General features: G+C 34.4%; 1 protein-coding gene across 1 annotated transcript in view; it reads left to right on the top strand.

Annotated features, from left to right (window-relative positions):
* Window positions 1-705: 705 nt before the first annotated feature.
* Window positions 706-21,165, top strand: part of LOC138715396 (uncharacterized) — a 293,502-nt gene continuing 273,042 nt past the window's right edge. Inside the window, exon 1 of the mRNA XM_069848254.1 lies at window positions 706-5,319. Within this exon, the coding sequence (XP_069704355.1) occupies window positions 3,175-5,319 (2,145 nt within the window). The 5' untranslated portion in view covers window positions 706-3,174. The remainder of the gene's footprint in view (window positions 5,320-21,165) is intronic.

The raw sequence follows: 21,165 nt of genomic DNA on the forward strand, positions 1-21,165 counted from the left end.
ACTATTATTATTATTATTATTATTATTAACATTATTATTATTATTATTATTATTATTATTATTATTATTATTATTATTATTATTGCAATGATGTTCATGATATCTCAGCTCTGAAAATAAGTTTAAAGAAGGAGAGCACAATATAACTTACCGATAGTTTTCCGCCAAAAGGACCGGAATTTTATTTCCAGCAAATATGTGAAGTTTGCGAATAAGGCATCTTATTCTCCAAGTGCCTTGTTTCTTACGTTCTTTCATTAGACCATTCACTATCTTATCACATCAATTAGCTCAATCTCAAGCAATTAAATTAAGAAGAATAAAATATAAATCTCCTCTTGTATACCAAACATATGTCTTGCATTATTATCCCTAATTCACTTAAGATTGTTATTATGTATATTTTTTCATGGATTCATTTTTATTAACATCATTTTGCAATTTCTCTCGATATTATTAATGACGAATCAATTCATCTCACCTGTGCAGGCAATTGGTGCCACGTGATTCAGGTGTTTGTACAGCCCTAGCTACCGAGGCGCTTGCCAAATAACGTGCATGAGGGGATATTTTTGCTCCAACACGGGGACTGCAGAGCGAGACGGAGCGTAGAGAGCGCTAACTAACAAACCAACAGAGAAAACTCCCATCTTTCCCCCTCCCCCTTTCTTTTTTTTTCCTGGTCAGAATTGAGAGTTGCGATCACGTACGGTTCACATACAAAGTTCGAGTACTGGTCAGCCCTAAAGTGTGGGCTCGCGTCCAGTTTGCGGGATGTGATATTCATTTGTACCCGTGTTGTGCGTGTCCGGTCTGTTTCATTTTTGGTTTTATTAAGTTGGACGGTCGTGTTCAATTTTGTCGATTTAAAACAAATTCGTTCCGAGTTACGCATTGGTGAATTTCGTCATCTGTGTTTCATATCAAGTCTGTCATGTCAAGTTTTTGACATGTTCATCCATGTACAACACCTCTACACTTCAGAAGATCAAACTCTGTTACGGTTTATTGTTACGTTACTTCAAAAGCAATACTTTAGTGACTTAAAGTTTGTGAAGTTGTGATTATGAAATCAAAGCGTGTGATAATGATTTCATCTATGTAGTTTAAAAATCTTAATCTTCATAACTAGCCATTCTCCTACATATTCGTCACTTCATTTACAAGGAAAATTATGGATGGAAATACAATTCTGCGGGGGAAAAATTTACGTTGTGTTCTACTGTGCTAAATTAAATATCCTAAATATTTATGGGACAAATGTTTCAGAATCTAATGGCATACTGTAAATAAATTTAAAGCATAAACGATGCAGGGAGTGACATAGAGTTACCGAAAATATTTTAGTGCGGCATATAAAAATATTCAACCTTTTAATCCTCTATAATTGAGAGTTTCAAGAAGAAAAGCGAACATCATCATTCCACGACCGAATGGCATTTACCAACTTCCTTTAATGAATCTCGTTAACGCATTTATACATTAAATAAATATTTCACCTTAATATAATAATCGCTGTATTCCACAATTTAAACAAATTAATAAATTGATTTTTGAACAGGCAGAAATGTAAAGAAATAGGAGAGAAACATAGAATGAAAGAGAAAGATTAAAGGCAAGAAAACCTTTGGCTTGCCAAGAAGAGAAAGAGAGAGCGTATACTTATTGAAACACCTGCCAGCAATTCAAAATGATGGCAATTTTCAGCATCAGAGTAAGGAGGAGGGAATATTTTCATGCAGAGCCACTTTAATTACGCAAAAACTTTCGGTATTTAAAAACATAGTTTTCATTGTAGGGGTCATAAAGTTTCCACTAGATTTCTTTCGTAAATACAACTCCAATAAATTAGAGGAAGGGAAAGATGGGAGAGAAAGAGGTAATGCATAGAATAACAATGTGCTTAAAACAGACTAACAGTTGAAGATCATCTACTGTGAGTTCATCCGAACACTGCCAAATAAATAAGAAGAGTTGTTGGGGATGTTGTGAAATTCTGATAAGTACTAAGGAATATAATTCTAGGAAAACAATACCTACTTTATTCATTGCTTGCGTGAAAGGCAACGGGAAAAACAGCAATTCCTTCGAATCACATAAGAAAAGAGAAACATGAAATCCCTGTTAGCTTTAGGGTGAGAGTTATGTCCATTTTTTTTGCACCAGCGGCACTTCAGAAGACTCAGAGGTCCATATTTTAAAAGTGGGTAATGTGTTATGGGCCGCTAGAACTTGTAAAGTTCTTGGCCTCCGCTGTGCTTGGGGCGCTAGTTCAACCGACTACCACGTCAAAGCGTGGAGCCAATCTGCCAACAACAGCCTCGAAATCAGCGCAGCAGATTATTAGTGGGTTTTGAACACTTTCGTGAACCACAGTAACGATGGATGCTGTCACTTTATTCTAAGTGTAAAACCGTGAAAATGAAGTTCGTGTGTAGTGAGCTATCCCTAAAATGAGAGTAAACACGAAGTATATAAATCAAATACAATAAAGACATACAAAACGCCGTTTGTACGTGTGAAATGGAAACAAACAGAATCGTGAAGTGAAGATTTTATAATCTACTCGGAAAAATATACATTTTAAATTTTATTTAAATAAAGTTATTTATTTATCGAGAAAAAATTATCCACCAACATCGTGTTCATTTAAAAATCTTGTCGTGTGTACCAATTAGATATGAACATTACCACAAATGTAGTTTTCTACGTGTTTTCAAATACTGTATCTGTGGCTTTTGTGATTTCTTGGAAAAAGAATTACAGTGAAAGAAAATAATCGAGACACACTTTGCGTCGTAAAGCAAGGAAGGTTTGTGCAGGTCGTTAGCCAATACATAAAGCTCACGGTTTTAGTATCGGATTAACAATCAACTGTCCAAGATCTGTAGATGATCTCGCATGGTCTCTAAACTACGATGACTCGCAAAATTCGTTACGTGTTCTCTATAGATCAGTTGTGAATTGAGAGTGATCCGAAAAGATGTTTGAAAATAATAAGAGGTCATTAACTCCAAGATAGTGTGACTTAGAAATTCTTTTCTATAATTTAAATGAAGAACTTTAAATTAGAAGTTTGCAAGTCACCCTCTCCTTTTCCCATTTTCAAAACCCCTTATCCTCAACCCCAACCTAACCCTCAACACCAATCTTGAACCCCTAACCTCATCAAAAATGGGCGACCGTCGAAATAAGAAAACGAGAGCGAAGCGAAGTTCAGATTACTTTAAGTCAGAAGAATCGACTGAGACAAAAGGTGAAGAAACCAGAGGAGACATGGGAAGAGCAAGGCACTTGGAATCTCCTGGAGGGTCGTCCAGGGATTCGGGTTCAAGAGATCAGAAGAGAAAGAGACCCACAAAAGAACGATGGCTGCTTACCCGTAAAACATGGCGTTATATGGCCGACGCTGGTCGCCGTCTCATTCCAGAAGGCGCCCATAATCGTCATGAAGATATTCCTAAAATCGAGGCATATTTTCAAGAAGTATGCCACCGGGAACCCAAGTTTCTACTGTGGAGGAAAAGTTCTTACCCAGGGGCCTTAGGATTTCGTTCACATCACAGGAAAAACAGAGGTAGGAAGAAAGGTGGAAGCTGCAGAGAGAAGGCAAGTTCTGCAGACGAAGCAGATGCTATGAAGATAGCGACCACAGGCGGGAGGCTTGACTTGCAGAAATTAAAGCAGGAGTTTTTATACGGCCCCTCCACGTCGGGCTCGGACAGTTCGTATCGTCAGAAATCATACATCGGTAGTAAAGGTCACCTTCCAGACGTTCCAGAAACAACAGTGACAAGTCCGGACAACGAGGAAGAAGAAACAGAGAGAGAATTGACTGAAACATTATCGAAATACCTCAGTCTGCAGGAGAGATCCGGTGACACTTTATCTCCAGGCGAAGATATCGCTGACATTGATTATCAGCGATTGTTAGACCAACTAAGGAAGTACCTCTCAAGCAGTAACATTCTAGAGGACCAGCCCGAAACTTTGACCACCAAAGCAAGGAAAGCACGTACGCAAGGACAGGGGAAGACTCTCCGAACCACGGATCAGCGACCTCTTACACCATCTCCTCCGCCGCTCAGCGTTTCATTCGAGGGTGATACTCCAGAGAGAATGACGTTGGATATTCTTAGGCGATACTACAGTAGATCTACTTGTCGGCAAAAAGTTATTACAGATCTTCTAACAGATAGAAAACTTTTGGAGAAACTTTATTTTGATTTACGACAAACAAGAGGTTTCAAGGCAGGTAGCAGAGGCATGGGACGAGGAGGATCAGGATTCGTTCCCATGACATGGAGAAAACCAGAACACACTACACTTAGATCAAGAAGAGAAGGCGAAGAATTCTGCAGAGATGACGATGAAGATGATTACGATGACGGTAAAGATGTTGGAAGTTGGAAGCGACTTGGAAAGACAATACCTAGGGCTGAAAGAGAGTTGTCACCACTATCACCTCCTCCTCTTATAGAGATTCAGCATGAAGTAGAGGCAGTCGACAGGGGAATACAAACTGATCCTATTCCAGCAAGTGTTCTTGTTGCTATCGAAGACGAACTAAAAAAATCGCGAATTAGTGCAGCTATGGAGATGAAAGAGGAGAAGAGCGGTGCTGGAAGACGAAGGAGCAGTGTAGACAACGACGATGTATCCCCTAGTGTGAGCGACACAATCAAGAGGTACCTGAGAATGGCGCGAAAGAAGAGTATTGATGCTGATAAAGTTGACCGTTTCAAACGCGTAAATTATGATCGAAATCTCAGAAACATCAAACCAAAAGGAGAAATTACGATGCCGGGAGATGACGATGGACTTCACAAGGGTTGTCAACCTGAAGAGAGCTGGATCCCTGCCTTGAAAGAGTTGAAGCTAGAGGATATCATCTCGGATCCAGACATATCTCCAGGAGGTGATGACCTTTCAGGAAGTAGGATAACGAGTTCTAGAAGCAGCCTTGATGGAACGGGAATTTCCGACGACGCCCTTCTCTCACCACCTCCTATGCACGTGGGTGGGAAACATAATCCCCATCCTTCCGGTATCTTGTCCACCGGTCAAACCTTCCTGTCAAATCTCCTTCATGGTTTGCAATACCACCAACAACAGCAGCAAAACAATGAAGGAACTGCCACTGTGATTCAATCTTCTACTTCTGCAGCTACATCTGTCGGAGGAGCCGCCATGCAGAAGTCGAAATCCTCATCCAGTGTGGTGCATCATGGGACTCGAGTTGCTAAGAAGATTTGGAGATCAAGATCCAAGAGCCACAGTCGCGCTATCTCGTCGACGACCTCCACGTGGACGCCACAGGTGAGTACCAATGCATTGATTTTTTTCTTAACACCACGTTTTATATTAATTTTCACCACATAACCACACTACTTTATTTTCACAATATGACATTCTTTTTCCAAAAGAATTCTCTACACATTTCCTTTGGGAAGAACATTAATTTTAGATTAAACATATTATATTAATTAATAAAACTTATCACCATAATAATATTCATCATAATCTTAACTATCATTATCACAGTCACCATTATGAACGTAGTCGTGATGAACAAACTGAGAACTTTTAATGTGTGTAAGTATTCTAGAATATCCTCTGCTTCTTGGTTTAACATTAAAATGTTTATCATTAAGAATGTAGTCGGCCGGTAGCTCAGTTGGCAGAGTAACTGACTACAGACTGAAAAGTCTTGCATTGAGTTCCAGATGATAACGGGACTTTTCTCGTTGGCCAAAACTTCCAGAACGGTTCCGAGGCTCACTCAGCCTCCTATAAAATTTAATACCGGGTCATTCTGGAGGTAAAAGGCGGTCGGAGCGTAGTGCCGACCACATCATCTCATTCTAATGCCAGGTCAAGAAAGCATGGAGCTCTACCTCCATGCTCTTCAAACGTCTTCATTGCGTATATATGGAATGCCTTTGCCTTAATTTAATGTTGAGAACCTTATTTTGAATATTATATCCATTTATTCTAGCAAGACATTACGTCTCACATTATGTTCTATATTTTCAATATTTCTATCATAACGTGATTTATTCTTTATGATTTGAGAAACCTCATCTGTGTAGCATCCAGTTTTGAACATCACGTTCAAACCGAAACTTCACTGTGATTTCTAAGTTAATGCTAATTTGTATTTGCATTGTCGTATGTTTACCGAAATCCTTTTTTAATTCTTTTATTGATTTCCCTAATTCTTTAAATTTACTTTACTATAATTTATATCGAAGAGGCTAATATTAAAATTTTTTTTAATTATTTCGCTCAGAACCTTTCATTATTTTAATTTTGAGTTATATTTTAACTTCTTGTATTTTTAAACGTATAATTTTGGAATTTTTATCTTCGAAATCATTATTTGTATTCCAATAATACACAATATTATATTTTAGAGATTAATACGGCCGAACGTCAATTGCCCACTTCTCCTCATCATAGAGTCTTCTACAATACAGAGAGATTTCATTCTTCCTTCAAGGCTTGCTTGATCTACCTCAGAGAAGTAGAACTGGTAAACTCACATAAAATCCTGCTTTGGTCATTTAATAATTCTTATTCTGTACAAAGTATTTGAATTTAATTTTTTTTACATCTATCTAGAATTGTTTTCAAGGCTGTGAAGTAGGTCTAAGTGAATTACGTAAACTGCAAAAGAAGTTTACACGATTCCGAATGTCCTTGTTAGATGTCGTATGCAACAGTTGTGGAAAATAAATCTCGTATTACAAGGGAAACGAAATATATTACTAAAATTAATCTTTTGAATACTTACTTAAAATCAGTTACTTTAGACTTTTTTGAACTAAAACACTATCTATAAGATAAAGTTTTACATATATTTACCATTAGATAGAAATAAGTTCCTACTCGCAATAAATTAAGTTTTTGAGAATGTTGAATAAAAAATGCAATTCAATACAATTTTCGTTTGTTGACAAGAAAGAAGCATCTTCTCCAGTCAGTTTGTTACACATAATTCCCTTGACAATAAAATTAGGTTCATATTTTGTAAACTTCATGCAAGTGTTAATGTTAGGTGGACGGAACCTTTTCTTAATCAAAAAGATGTTATTTAATTTAAAATCCTTCTTTTTCTCCTACACTTCTATGAAGCCCACAGCCTGTATTAATGAGTATAAAGTGTATATATATATATATATATATATATATATATATCTTTAACGTTGCCTTCCTGGATATATACTTCTTATGGGAAAAAATAATCTTTTGTAATTATCTTACTTTTTCGTTTTCTTCACTATTAAAAAAAACATGCACTTTATTGATTACTTCTGTTCGTAACTCAATTATCTACTCTCTGTATTAATATTGGTTGTTTATTTTCTGACTTCGTAACAGGATAAGTTTTGTCATGTCTGTTATTTGCTTTAAAATTTTCAGTTTTGTAGGAAAATGTAGCTTATAGAGAATACGTCATTGGAATAGCACATGAGAAATCCCTCCAGTTATGGCGTTTTTTTTTTCGAATAAAATTATTATCTACTGAGCAACAGGAAGTCCAGTTTATTTGGGTTTTAAAAATGTTAAAGATCCTTTTTAGATGTGAATATGAGGGGACACTTATTCAAACGTCCTTATTTCTTCATTGAATATCCGTAGCCACTATCTACAACCTCTTATGGAAACAATTTATCAAAATATCGGAAAAAATTAAAGTAGTCAAAATGTAAAAATTTATCGAGTAAAAATAGGATTTTTTTATAAATATCCAAGAGGCTATGCTGCATGGAACTCGGATTCTGTTGTGTTAATATATACTGGAGATAGTGTTTATATTTTTCATCATATAAACCTCAACGTCAAGAAAATTTTGTAATGTAAACGAACACTTCAACTTCTTGTCAGTGTTTTAAAATCCATCATATTTATAGATATGAGAAACGCATTAGTCTTTAAATAAACTGACCAATCCTAATTGGTCGCTAAAACACTTTCATGTTGGTTAAAAGCGGTAGTTGAAGTACGTAACAGATTGTAGCACATGCAAATAGACTGGCAATCAATTCATAGGCGTCGGTTCGTTTGACATTCTCAGTGTACAAGTAGTTCTTTGTACAGAATTAGTACGAAGTAATTTATTTCACTTTTATACAATCTTAATTAGCTGTTATTTCATTTAAAATGTTTTCACATACGGTTATTGTGTGATAAGTGACAGCACAACAGGCTAACCGAATTCCATTCCCATATCATAGGACGTGATTGTATGTCTTGCGATTCACATGCGGTTGTTTTAAGAGATATACCTGTACCCAATTAACCATTTTACTGAGTAACCTCGGTATGTACTTGTGAATCTTCAGTGCTGGTTAACAATATGGAAAAGTATGTTCAGCAACAAAATACTTTTGTAAGTTCGTAATAAACATAAATTAATGATAATACTAATAATAATAATAATAATAATAATAATAATAATAATAATAATAATAGTTTTCTCCTACAGACAAACATATTACATGATCAATTTCTACTAGCTATTGGAATAGATTAGGTAAAGCCAAGTTCCTGACGAAATCATTAGTACTGCCAATTGACAGAATTTTAAAGAGAGAATAATATATTACGATACAAGATTGAGAAGTGCTTTTTATAAAACTGGGGAAAAGTTTGAAAACTAAGCGGAGCGAGTTTTTCAATTTCCGAAATTTTGTAATTCATTCACAGACATTATTGAACAACATTTTTTGCACGATCATATTTTTTAAATTGCAAATACAATATATTTTTTATTGAAAATTTAGAGCACTATTATTCAAAAGCCTTCGCAAAAGTGCACTGTAATGGTAGCTAAGTAACAATAAGTGCACTGTAGCGGGTCTATTTCAGTTTAATTTTATGTTATGAAGTATGGTTTCCTAAGCAACAAGTCTGTATGGGAAATGTAACTTTCAAGGTCTAACAACAATAGCTGTAAATACAGTAAAAAATATGATCGTGAAAAATAATTATTTCAGTGTCGTAAAAAAATTAAATTGTATATTTTTTATAATAGCAACCTTCTCGTGTAAATCGAACTGTTCGCAAAATAGTGAATCGCTAAGGTGCTTCTTGGGATTTTTTATTTTACGTCCATGAAACAAAAATCTTCATATAATGATAACTTAATTAAATATTTATATTTGGAGCTATTTTGACGTCTTCGTGAAACCACTGTGTTGGGTTCGAAACCCATATTTATGTTTTTCGGTTGCCATTATAATGTTCTAAATTTTCTTAGGTCAAGGTCAGGCATCGCGTTGGCCTCACACAAGAAGAAGCCCGTTTATATGTCCTCTTATCTTCTTCAGACGAATATATCTATTTCGTCAATCAGCAGGACATGATCTGATTTAATATATGCTCCTGGTAAAGTCTTCGCATTTTTTACCAATTTCGTAATCTTTTCTGTACCAGTATGTAGTATATCTGGTATCTGCTTTCGTCCCTTGGGTATGTCCATATGTATCTTCTTCAAAGAATAACCCCTAGAAATTAATGACATTACTTACGGTACACTCTGTACATACATTTAAGTCTGAGAGTTTTAATTCAAATAATTTCGTGCTGCAATACGTTAAGTATTATTCAACAGTACATAAATAAAAAAATGAGGACAGAAATACTTCCATAGAAAAACAAACAGAGTGTTCATTTTTACTAGCTATTGTTGGAACAGTTTAAGCCAGTGGTTCCGAAAGTGGGGGTCGTGTAATGAGCTAGATGATTAACACAAAAAAACTTGTTAAAAGACATTAATTTTGTATGTAAAAACATAAACAATGTTTAACACAAAAAAGCATTTCAGTAGTTATAAAGTATAATATAATTAATGTGATAAGTATGCCTGTTTTTCAAAATTTAACCTCTTAAATCTGGACTCTGTATTCCATACACACAGTGATTTCTAGAAGAGTTTTCTCTTCTCTTTTGATGACAATCAAAGACGAGAAACTTATTTTGCATAAATACGAGGTTGCAAATGTTATAAACAATTTAAGACTTTCTTTTGCAACCTTGGGGTATTCTTTTGATACAAAACTGTTCTATGCTCTGCGGGGTGGAGGGAGGTCTAGTTTCAATATTACATCAGTAGGCACATATTTCAGTAAGTCTTTCCATTATGTTTTTTGGATTTCAGTCAGTTGAATGCAACTGTCTAAAAACGGATTCAGTACCCATCTGTGACTTTCGTAATTGTTTCGAGTTTCTTCCGAAAAACAGTAAAAAAAACTGTTGTTTAAAATCGTACTTTAGTTGGTGTCCACTGGTTTTGAGTAAAATTGTAGTCGTTTACAATTTTACAGGGATTTGTATTTTTCGAATGGGAGACAAGACCTGGTACGGTAGGTGGGGGGTCGGAAACAAAAATCTCGCTCAAATATGGGTCGCACCTTCAGAATGTTTGGGACTCACTAGCTTAAAAAAAGCCATCTTCTCGACGAAACCATTAGTACTGACAATTGAAAAAATTTTAGAGATGTATAAGTGAACATTAATTCACTCTCGGAAAAAAAACATGAATTTATTACTTAAATAACTTTCTTGTGTTAAGTTTGAACTAAGTTGGAAATTTATCTCTGGTGACTAGTTTCGGCTTCACTGTTAGCCACCTTCAGAACTAATGAGGTCCTTGTTTGTTACCTGTTTCTTCTGAACTTGCTTTGGTGGTGGGTGTTTTTGTGTTGGGTATTGTGGAGTCAAATAGGGCGTGTTCTAAAATTTAATTGTGTATTGAGGTACTAGGACAAATTTCCAACTTAGTTTCAATTTAACACAAGGAAGTTATTTCTGTAACAAATAATAAGTGATAAAAGTGTACAATCAAGATCCATGAATTTATTAATTGTCTTTTATAACACCTTGTGTTGTAATTGAACTGTTCGTAAAATTGTAATTCGACAAAATATTTTATGTTCATGAAATAAATAATACAAACATAACACACAGTGAATTGTAAAGAGGACTGGATTGACTACCTGCATGGGATGACTAAAGATTCAATTCTTACTTACTTACTTACTTACTTACTTACTTACTTACTTACTTACTTACTTACTTACTTACTTTTAAGGAACCCGGAGGTTCATAGGGACCGCCATTGATCCCTATCCTGAGCAAGATTAATCCAGTCTTTATCATATATCCCACCTCTCTCAAATCCATTTTAATATTATCTTCCCATCTACGTCTCGGCCTCCCCAAAGGTCTTTTTCCCTCCGGCCTCCCAACTAACACTCTATATGCATTTCTGGATTCTCCCATACGTGCTACATGCCCTGCCCATCTCAAACGTCTGGATTTAATGTTCGTAATTATGTCAGGTGAAGAATACAATGCGTGCAGTTCTGTGTTGTGTAACTTTCTCCATTCTCCTGTAAGACTAAAGATTCAATACCTCTGTAAATACAAAAATACTGACCTACATAAAAAAATATTTAGATTGACACAACCCTTAAATTGGAAAAACTTCATTTCTCACACTAGTTTATTAAATCGTGTCGGATTGTAGAGAAAGCAACTATCGCAATGTCCATACGCATATTTTATTTGTTGTACAATATAGCATTGTGAAATTTTAAATTTCCTACTAATTTTTTTCTATTGTTCTATTAAAATTATAGCATATAGCCTATTAACCTGTTGTATCCTAGAGGATACTTTGCGAATTTAAGGGTTAAAGTGATATCGAGTTCAAAATATTCTAAAGTAGATGACAAATGCAAATATAAGCAAAATGAATATGTTAATGAATTAAGATATTAAAAATTAATTACTGAATTAATGAAGTGATTCATGAGTGAGTGAGTGAGTGAGTGAGTGAGTGAGTGAGTGAGTGAGTGAGTGAGTGAGTGAGTGAGTGAGTGAAGAAATGAATGCGTGACTAAGTGAGTGAATAAGTGAATTTTTGTATAGGTGAGTGAGTGAATTTATGGATGCGTGATTGAGGTAATAAACAGCTTAAAAATTAAATCATTAACGCCTTTAATTTATTTTTCATGTCTTTATTTCATTATTCTAATAACTTATACATTCTTTCGTTTATTTGTGAATTCCTTCTTTTAATTCACTCACTAATTCATTCACTCGCTCACTCACTCACGCACTCACTCACTCTACACAAATTAATTTACTTAAGCATCCATATATTCACTACTCATCTATACAAAATTCACTCACTCATACACACTCACTCCCTCATTCACTCACTCATCAATATATTAACTCGCTCATCTATACACAAATCCAGTCACTCACTCAAGCATCCATAACACTCACTCACCCATACAGAAATTCACTCATCACCCATCCATACATTCACTCATTCACTCACTCACTCATACATCCATACATTCACTCACTCGTCTATACAAAAATTCATTCACTCACCATCCATACGATCAGTCAATCACTCACTCACCTATACACAAATTCACTCACTCACGTATCCATACAATCACTCATGCATTAACTCAGCCATACTATAGAAAAAAACTCACTCAAGCATCGATACAGTCACTTATTCAACCACACAATAATTTACTCACTCATGCACTCACTCACACAAACACAAATTCACTCACTCACTCACTCACTCACTCACGCATCCATGAATTTACTCACTTGCCTATACGAAAATTCACTCACTCACGCATCCATATATTTATTTATTCACTCAGTCTCGGATCCATTTCTTCATTCACTCACTCACTCACTGACTCATCACTTCATTAATTCAGTATTTAGCCTATGTGATTAATTGGGGAATATGTTAAAATTTTCCGAATTGAAATTTGTTTTAATCCACTAATGGAGCCAATAATAACTGATATTAAAATGATGATTCATATGAATGTATTCATAGTTAACGAATATGAAATTAATATTCGCTCTATCAACTGCGCATTGACTGATAGCGAGATGGTATGCAGCGAAATGAGATCCAAGGACCCAACAAACATTATCTGACATTCGCCTTACAATTGAGGAAAATCTCGCAAAAAACCCCAATCAGATAATCAGCCCGAGCAGAATTCGAACCCACACCTAAGCGCAGTCTCATATCAGGAGACCAGCTCTCTCCACTCATTAATGAATGAATGATCATGTAATGCCTAAAAGTGAGCCTTCCGGACATTCTATCCTGACTCTCTTGAGGATTCTAAATCATTACTATATATCATTTAGAAACACACGATAAGGAATACAAACCATTTCACAGTGGAAAGGAGATGCTTTCATTTATGTCGGAAAGCGAAGTCCTGTCTGCAGTATTTCTGTTTGTATATCCTACTACTTGCTCCACTGCGGAGTACTGATGTGGTTAATCTATACTAATAATAAATCTGTAGCCGAAATTTTTCTGGTAATTTTCGATTTTCCAAAAATAATTCGTCCTAACATATATAATTAAACACCCTGAAACCGAGAATCGCTTTTTTTTTTTTTAATTTTTGTTCGTATGTCTGTCTGTCTGCCTGTCTGTCTGTCTGTTTGTTATCTTTTCACGCTATAATGGCTGAATCGATTTATATGAAAATTGGAATATAAATTAAGTTCGTTGTAACTTAGATTTTAGGCTATATGGCATTCAAAATACTTTATTTGAAAGGGTGGATATAAGGGGGCCTAAATTAAATAAATCGAAATATCTCGCTTATTATTGATTTTTGTGACAAATATTACATAACAAACGTTTCTTTAAAAATGATTTTCGATAAGTTTTACTCTTTGTAAAATTTTTATAGGACTGATATTTAATGAGATAAATGAGTTTTAAAATTAAAATAACGCCATCTAAGGAGTGCAATGAAATAAGAAAAAATGACTTCGTCTATAAGGGGCCTTGGGCAACAACAATCGAAAGATATTAAACATAGCCTACAGAGAACGTTTCTGTGTTTGTTTTAAGTAATATCGAATGCTAAATTAACCGATTTGTATAATTAATTATTATTTCATCATTTGAAAGTGTAGTTTCTCTAGACAGACATAATGCTATAATGTTATTACAGTAACGTCTGAGTGAATTGAGGACAGGTAAGATTAAAATAGCTTCTTATGCTCAGAAAACTTAATAGGCTATTTTGCACATTCATTAAACTATGATTGCATGTAATCTATACTAATAATAAATCTGTAGCCGAAATTTTTCTGGTAATTTTCGATTTCTCAAAAATAATTGGTCCTAACACATATAATTAACCACCCTGAAACCGAAAATGTTTTTTTTTTATTTTTTGTTTGTATGTCTGTCTGTCTGTCTGTCTGGATGTTTGTTACCTTTTCACGCGATAATGGCTGAACCGATTTATATGAAAATTTGAATAAAAATTAAGTTCGTTGTAACTTAGATTTTAGGCCATATGACATTCAAAGTACGTTATTTGAAAGGGGGCTTATAAGGGGACCTGAATTAAATAAATCGAAATATCTCGCTTATTATTGATTTTTGTGAAATATGTTACATAACAAAAGTTTATTTAAAAACGATTTCCGATAAGTTTTATTCTCTACAAAATTTTGATAGGACTGATATTTAATGAGATAAATGAGTTTTAAAATTAAAATAACGCCATCTAAGGCAGTGCAATGAAATAAGAAAAAATGACTTCGTCTATAAGGGGCCTTGGGCAACAACAATCGAAAGCTATGAAACATAACCTACAGAGAATGTTTCTGTGTTTGTTTGAAGTAATATCGAAAGCTAAATTAACCGATTTGTATAATTAATTATTATTTCACCATTGGAAAGTGTAGTTTCTCTAGAGGGACATAATGCTATAATGTTATTACAGTAACTTCTGAGTGCTCTCTGGACCAAAATGATCGCATTTTAATTATTTAAATACAATTTAATTTAAGTAACATATTAAATGATTTATATCCTTCTATCAAACACGAATGTTCCCTGGATCGAACGTCCTATTTTAATTATGTAATTACTTTATATTTATTTCTAACAGGTGCAGCGGAGCGCACGGGTACGGCTAGTAGATAAATAAAATAAAAATGAAGAATTATTGAGTTCGCAATTTTAACGTAAAGCGTTTATGCTCCAGGAGCAAATGAATAAAATGTTACGGAAGTGTCAACATCTGACGTCAATTGTTTAAAAACGCTAATGAATTACATCACACTATTCTGACGTCACTTCCTTAGCAACGATTGGAACTCTTACATTTATATGTGTGTGCTAGAAGGATACACTTACTTGCATGAATTATATTTCTTGTTTCTCTTATCACAGATCCATACTAACGATTATCCAGCAAAACAATTCAGAATAAAAACAGTATTTCCATTGCAAATATTTGCGCAGATATGTGGTATATATTCATTAAAGAAATAAAGGTAAAATAATCATTAATAGTACAACACATGAATAGCATTAAATTTGTTTCACTCTCAATCATATTCGCAATCCTTGAAAGTCTCAATAACACAGTAACACTCAACCGAGATAATAAAAGTTTCACGCAATTACAGGGAAAGTATAAATATGCTGTCACTTTTAATGTCATACTTTGTAATGATAAATAAATGTAATCGCCTATAAAACATAAAGTTCTTCATCATTAATACAATACATTCGAATTTATGTTTAATAGGTCACTGAGAAAATGTAGCATATTAACTTACGATTAAGGTTTAAACACACGTCCAGTATTTCTAATAGGCTATCAGTAAAAGGCTAATCGAAGAAATTATTAATGAAATGATAGTATTCAATCGGAACGTCCGTCCGGTAAATTTGTACATGAGCAATTGAAATAAAATTCCTCCCACTTATCAAGCAATAAAACAGTCTCTGATCCCTTTCCGCATTTTTGTGGCTTGCTCAGAAGACTTCTTTAAATGAAATTCGGAATGATGTCAGTGCGATTACTGTTCTCTGAAATTATTAACGACATCGTGAAGTGAAGTAGTTTCTGTGGTTGCTTTTACAGAAGCCATCGAGAAATAAAAGCTCCCACGACTACGAAAAAAGGGAACAATGAGACCGTTGTTAAAATTACTACCGTAAAAATGAGAAACAAAGTAGTCAATAACAGCATGTTTATGAGTCTGGGCTCTATTCTATCTGTAAAGATGACTCATTAGCTTTAAATAATTTCTTTTTATGTATGTTCAGCGTAAGCCTAACAGTCCAAGCGCCTACATTATGGCATTGATAATAAATTAATTCAGATATACGAGGGAGTAATTTGCTTCAGTTACTTCCGATCTTCATACTATTCGTATTTCATCATTTCTATATGTATATTCGGAACAAATAAATAGATAAATACGAGTAAATAAAATAAATAAATATATCGGGAGAAAATATATGGGAATTTATCAAAGAGGTATCCGAATTTTTACGTTCATGAGTTCGAAGCCCATAAACCACTTGTATAACTCCGATTTTCATGGTAGCAATGGGCCTAGTAGTAATTGATTAACTATGTACATAATTTAACCGCAGAAGCTATTAAGCGTTGAAATTCAATGTGAGCGAGAAATGGACAGCAAATTTTTCCTGGAGCCCTCTATCAGGGACAGGGTTCTCTTACGTTACGTAAATCTACGACAAATGTCTTACAGCTTTATTTTCCACGCGGAGGAAACACATGCTAAGAATTTCATCGTCTCTTAAAATTCATTGCTTTCTGCGAGGAACTAGACCATCAGGTATTCATCGAAGGCTTTGCACACTCGTATCAGGGTTTACTCTTAACTATTTTTTTATTTTCTCGAGATGATATTAAACAGATACCTGGCAGGACTCCTGTGACGTGGGACAGCACGACGTCTCCATCTATCTAAGACAACACGAGGCATCAAAACAACAACAGACAACATGAGTATCTGGACGAATTTCGAATTCACTTCCGTAACTTCCATGCATCAATAAAGCCGTGTATCGTCATTGGTGGTCGAACGGTTATCATGCTAGCTGCTGGAATCAAAATTCTCGGGTTTAAACTCTGCCGAGGGTGGTGAATTTTAACGGCGCTAATTCTTAACAAGGATTCCCTTGGATGGTAAATACAGCCAAGCGTTCCGTACCGCAGAATTCCATCACGTAAAACAACAGATCTTGAAGGAGGACACCAATTCTCGCCCACGTTCAATTGCTCACTGAATAATCATTGCAAATGAAAAGTTGTTTAATAAAATACTACTGTCACCATCACCACCACCACCACTACCACCACCACCACCACCACCACCACCACCACCACCACCACCACCACCACCACCACTAGTACTAAAGCTATGCACCCTCTTTCGTACCTCGCGATCATTAATGGAAAATATTGACGAAATAAATTAATTAAGTAGAGAAGCACGAAAGATCCTCTACTAGGGAATTTAAGAAAAAATGAAAATGGAAAGCAATGGTTCAATTTCGTACCTATTGATAAATGGGAGATATATTTAAAAGAACTTCAAGTAGAAAACAACCTTACCTTACTTAGGAGATCAAGGCAGTAAATTAGAGGATATAAATAAGATAGAATATAAGATTAACTTAGAAATCTAAATAATTAAAATGACAGGTCTAAGTTATTGACAAGTAACATAGCATGTAGGGTTGAAAATATATCTACAAAGTTATTAAAATCGAGAACTGGAAACCTATAGGTAGTATATTGAGACAATTTTTTTTTTTTTTTAGTAATTCCTTAATGGTAATAAAATTGCCATTAACCAGAAAATAGGCCATGTCTCGAATAATAATATGAAAGGAGGAAGAAAGGAAGAATGTGAAACTTATAGAGAAATTGCAGTTATGAATATTTTTAGTAGAATATAAGGAAAAATACCAAAATAATTATGTATCGACAATTTACTCACGTAGAAACAAAGAACACGAAAAATTTAGGACTGCGTGATCCAAGATTGATCACATATTTTGTGTAAAAAATAACAGAATAAAGTGGCCTTTTGATCAAACCGCTTGCTTACTTAATTACAAATGGCTTTTAAGGAACACAGAGGTTCATTGCCGCCCTCACATAAGCTCGCCATCGGCACCCATCCTGAACAAGATTATTACCATCATAACCCGCGCCCTCAAATCTATTTTAATATTATCCTTCCATCTGCGCCTGGCCTCCCCAAAGGTCTTTTCGCCTCAGGTCTTCCAACTAACACTCCATATGCATTTCTAGATTAACCCATAAGTGCAACATGTCCTGTCCATTTCAAACGTCTGGATTTAATGTTCCTAATTATGTTACACAATGCGTACAGTTCTGCGTTGTGTAACTTTCTCCATTTCCCTGCAACGTCATGCTTATTCTCGAACACTCTTAACTTCTGTTCCTCTCTCAAATTGACAGTGCAAGTTTCACAACCATACAGAAGAACCGGTAATATAACTGTTTTATAAATTGTAACTTTCAGCTTTTTCGAGAGCACACTGGATGATAAAAGTTTCTCAACCGAAAAATAACAGGCATTTCATATAGCCTATTTATTCTGCATTTAATTTCCTCTCGAGTGTCATTTGTATTTGTTACTGTTACTCCAAGGTACTTGAATTTTTTCACCTTTTCAAAAGATAAATTTCCAATTTTTATATTTCCATTTCGTACTATGTTCTGGTCACGGGACATATTCATATACTTTGTCTTTTCGGGATTTACTTCCAATCATATCTCCTTACTTGCTTCCAGTAAAATTTCCGTGTTTTCCCTAATCGTTTGTGGATTTTCTCCTAACATATTCACTCATCCGCATAAACAAGCAGCTGATGTAACCCGTTCAATTCCAAACCCTCCCTGTTTTCTTGGATTTTCCTAATGGCATACTCTAGAGTAAAGTTAAAAAATAAAGGTGATACTGCATCTCCTTGCTTTAGTACGCAGTGAATTGAAAAAGCTTCAGACAAAAATTGGCCTATACTGACTCTACTGTAAGCTTCACTGACACACATTGTAAGTAATCAAACTAGTTTCTTTGGAATACCAAATTCAATAAAAAATAGTATATAAAACTTGTCTCTTAACTGAGTCATATACCTTCTTGAAATCTACGGATAACTGATGTACTGTGCCCTTATACTCCCATTTTTCTCTATTATCTGTCGAATACAAAAAATCTTATCAATAGTCGACCTATTACGCCTTAAACCACATTGGTGATGCCCAATAATTTCAGCTACATAAAGAGTTAATCTTCTCAAAAGAATATTGGACAAAATTTTGTATGACGTCAATAAAAGTGATATTCCTCGAATGTTACTACAGTTATTCTTTTCCCCCTTCGCTACATTAATTCTTTGTGGACCTTGAGAAATCGTGTGACAGTGTACCCAGTGCACCCAAAATTAACTTATGGAAAACATTAGATGACTAAAATACTACAATATTAGTAGTAATAAAGTGATTATGTATGAATTACGTTGCCAAAATTAAAATAGAGAAAATCTTTCGTCAGGTATTTACTGTATGTGAAGAAATGTTTACAACAAGGCTGTGGTTTATCTCTAACACTATTTAAGACACATAGGCCTATGCATAAGACACTACAAATTTTGAAAAAGAAATAATGTGTTGGAAATACATGCTACTATTCTCAGTTTACTCTTACAATGGGTCCTAATGTAAATAAAACAAATTGAATCCACCCAGCAAAAACCAGGCCTGTACATACCAAACCAATAAGTTTGTTTTCAATTTGTATGTACAGTTAGACTATTTATGCACTATTTTTCTGTGATTAGAATGTCTTTTGGTCACTGGCACGTGGTTAATGTTTACATTAGGACCCAAACTAAGAGCGGACAGACTTTAATATACAGGTTGAACCGTTAGTAATGTCATTAATTTCAAGGGGTTATTCTTTGAGATATTTCAAATGAAAAAGTTTAATACAATTTTGCCCGTTTCTACTTCCTTTCCGGGAAAAAGAAAACTATTTTATATTCAACATTTCATAGCGTGTTTTGGAAAAAAATTGAATTAAGTCCTAATAAGCTCAATCAATTTAAGAGTGCAGTGTATTATGATAATAAATTACTGAAAGAATTTTAATGTTGTCCTTTAAATTTGCAGAAATTTGATCCAAACAAATGTAAGTTTTCATTCCGCAAAGGAATTTTAAAACCTGATGCGCTGTGACACCCTGTAAAGATGCCTGGATAGATGCAGCTCGTGTATGCAAGGAATGGATGATACAACGAGAAATGTAAACATAACATAATTGCTTTTAAATATGGCTCGTAATACTTGATTTCTTGTATGTAAGTTTACCGATTACTACTTTGAAAACTAAAGTGAGAAGGGACTATTTCAAACTGGGTGAAGAAAAAACAGAAATTTTTAAAATTATTAATTACATTTGTATAAAGTAAAATAAGCTTTTCTTTTTGACTGTGTTCATCCAATATTTAATTGAAATTAAATCGAAGAGTTTAAAAATAATATGTTTTGTGAATCAACATTATAAACAGTCTTTATCATTAGTGAAAATTGTGCATAATATGCCACATTATCATACTAGTGCCGTAAAAATATTACCATACCAACTAAAACGTCAAGACTTCTATTAAGACAGCATAACTTGTATTATATAGTTAACATTATAAAACTATTAATTGTTAATGCTATAATATCATTGTTGTCTTAGCAACCTCTTTCTTCATAGACCATGATACCAAGCGAGCGAAGAGTTGTTTACAAAAATTTACATGTAATATCCTTAAATCCTTTAAAATTCCCTTTTATGAGGTTCAGAAGATTGTGATGGAAATTCTGAATGCCTCTCTTCAAATTTTTGTTTTAATGTACAAATCGAATAATTATTTTACTCGTTTCACTTCCCTTTATCTTTTTATGTTTAATTCCGGATCCCAGTGGTCAACCTCACTTGAGGATGGATGATTTTAAGTAAATCTTAGTGGTAGGCCTACATCATTACAAATCTGATGTTATTTCATTATTAATATTGTTTTATAATGCTGCCGTACAAAAAATAGTGTATGAAACTCTTTATAATTTTATACAATTATTACATTTCTAAAAGGTTTGAAACGAACGTAGTGATTGTTTACGATCTCTAGAATATTCAATTGAAATAAGAGTGCAGAAATATTTCTTATTTTCTTTCATTTTAGTTTCAAATAAGAGTAACTTATTGTCTGTGTTT

This window comes from Periplaneta americana, chromosome 15 (assembly GCF_040183065.1).
Source record: "Periplaneta americana isolate PAMFEO1 chromosome 15, P.americana_PAMFEO1_priV1, whole genome shotgun sequence".
Classification (NCBI taxonomy): domain Eukaryota; kingdom Metazoa; phylum Arthropoda; class Insecta; order Blattodea; family Blattidae; genus Periplaneta; species Periplaneta americana.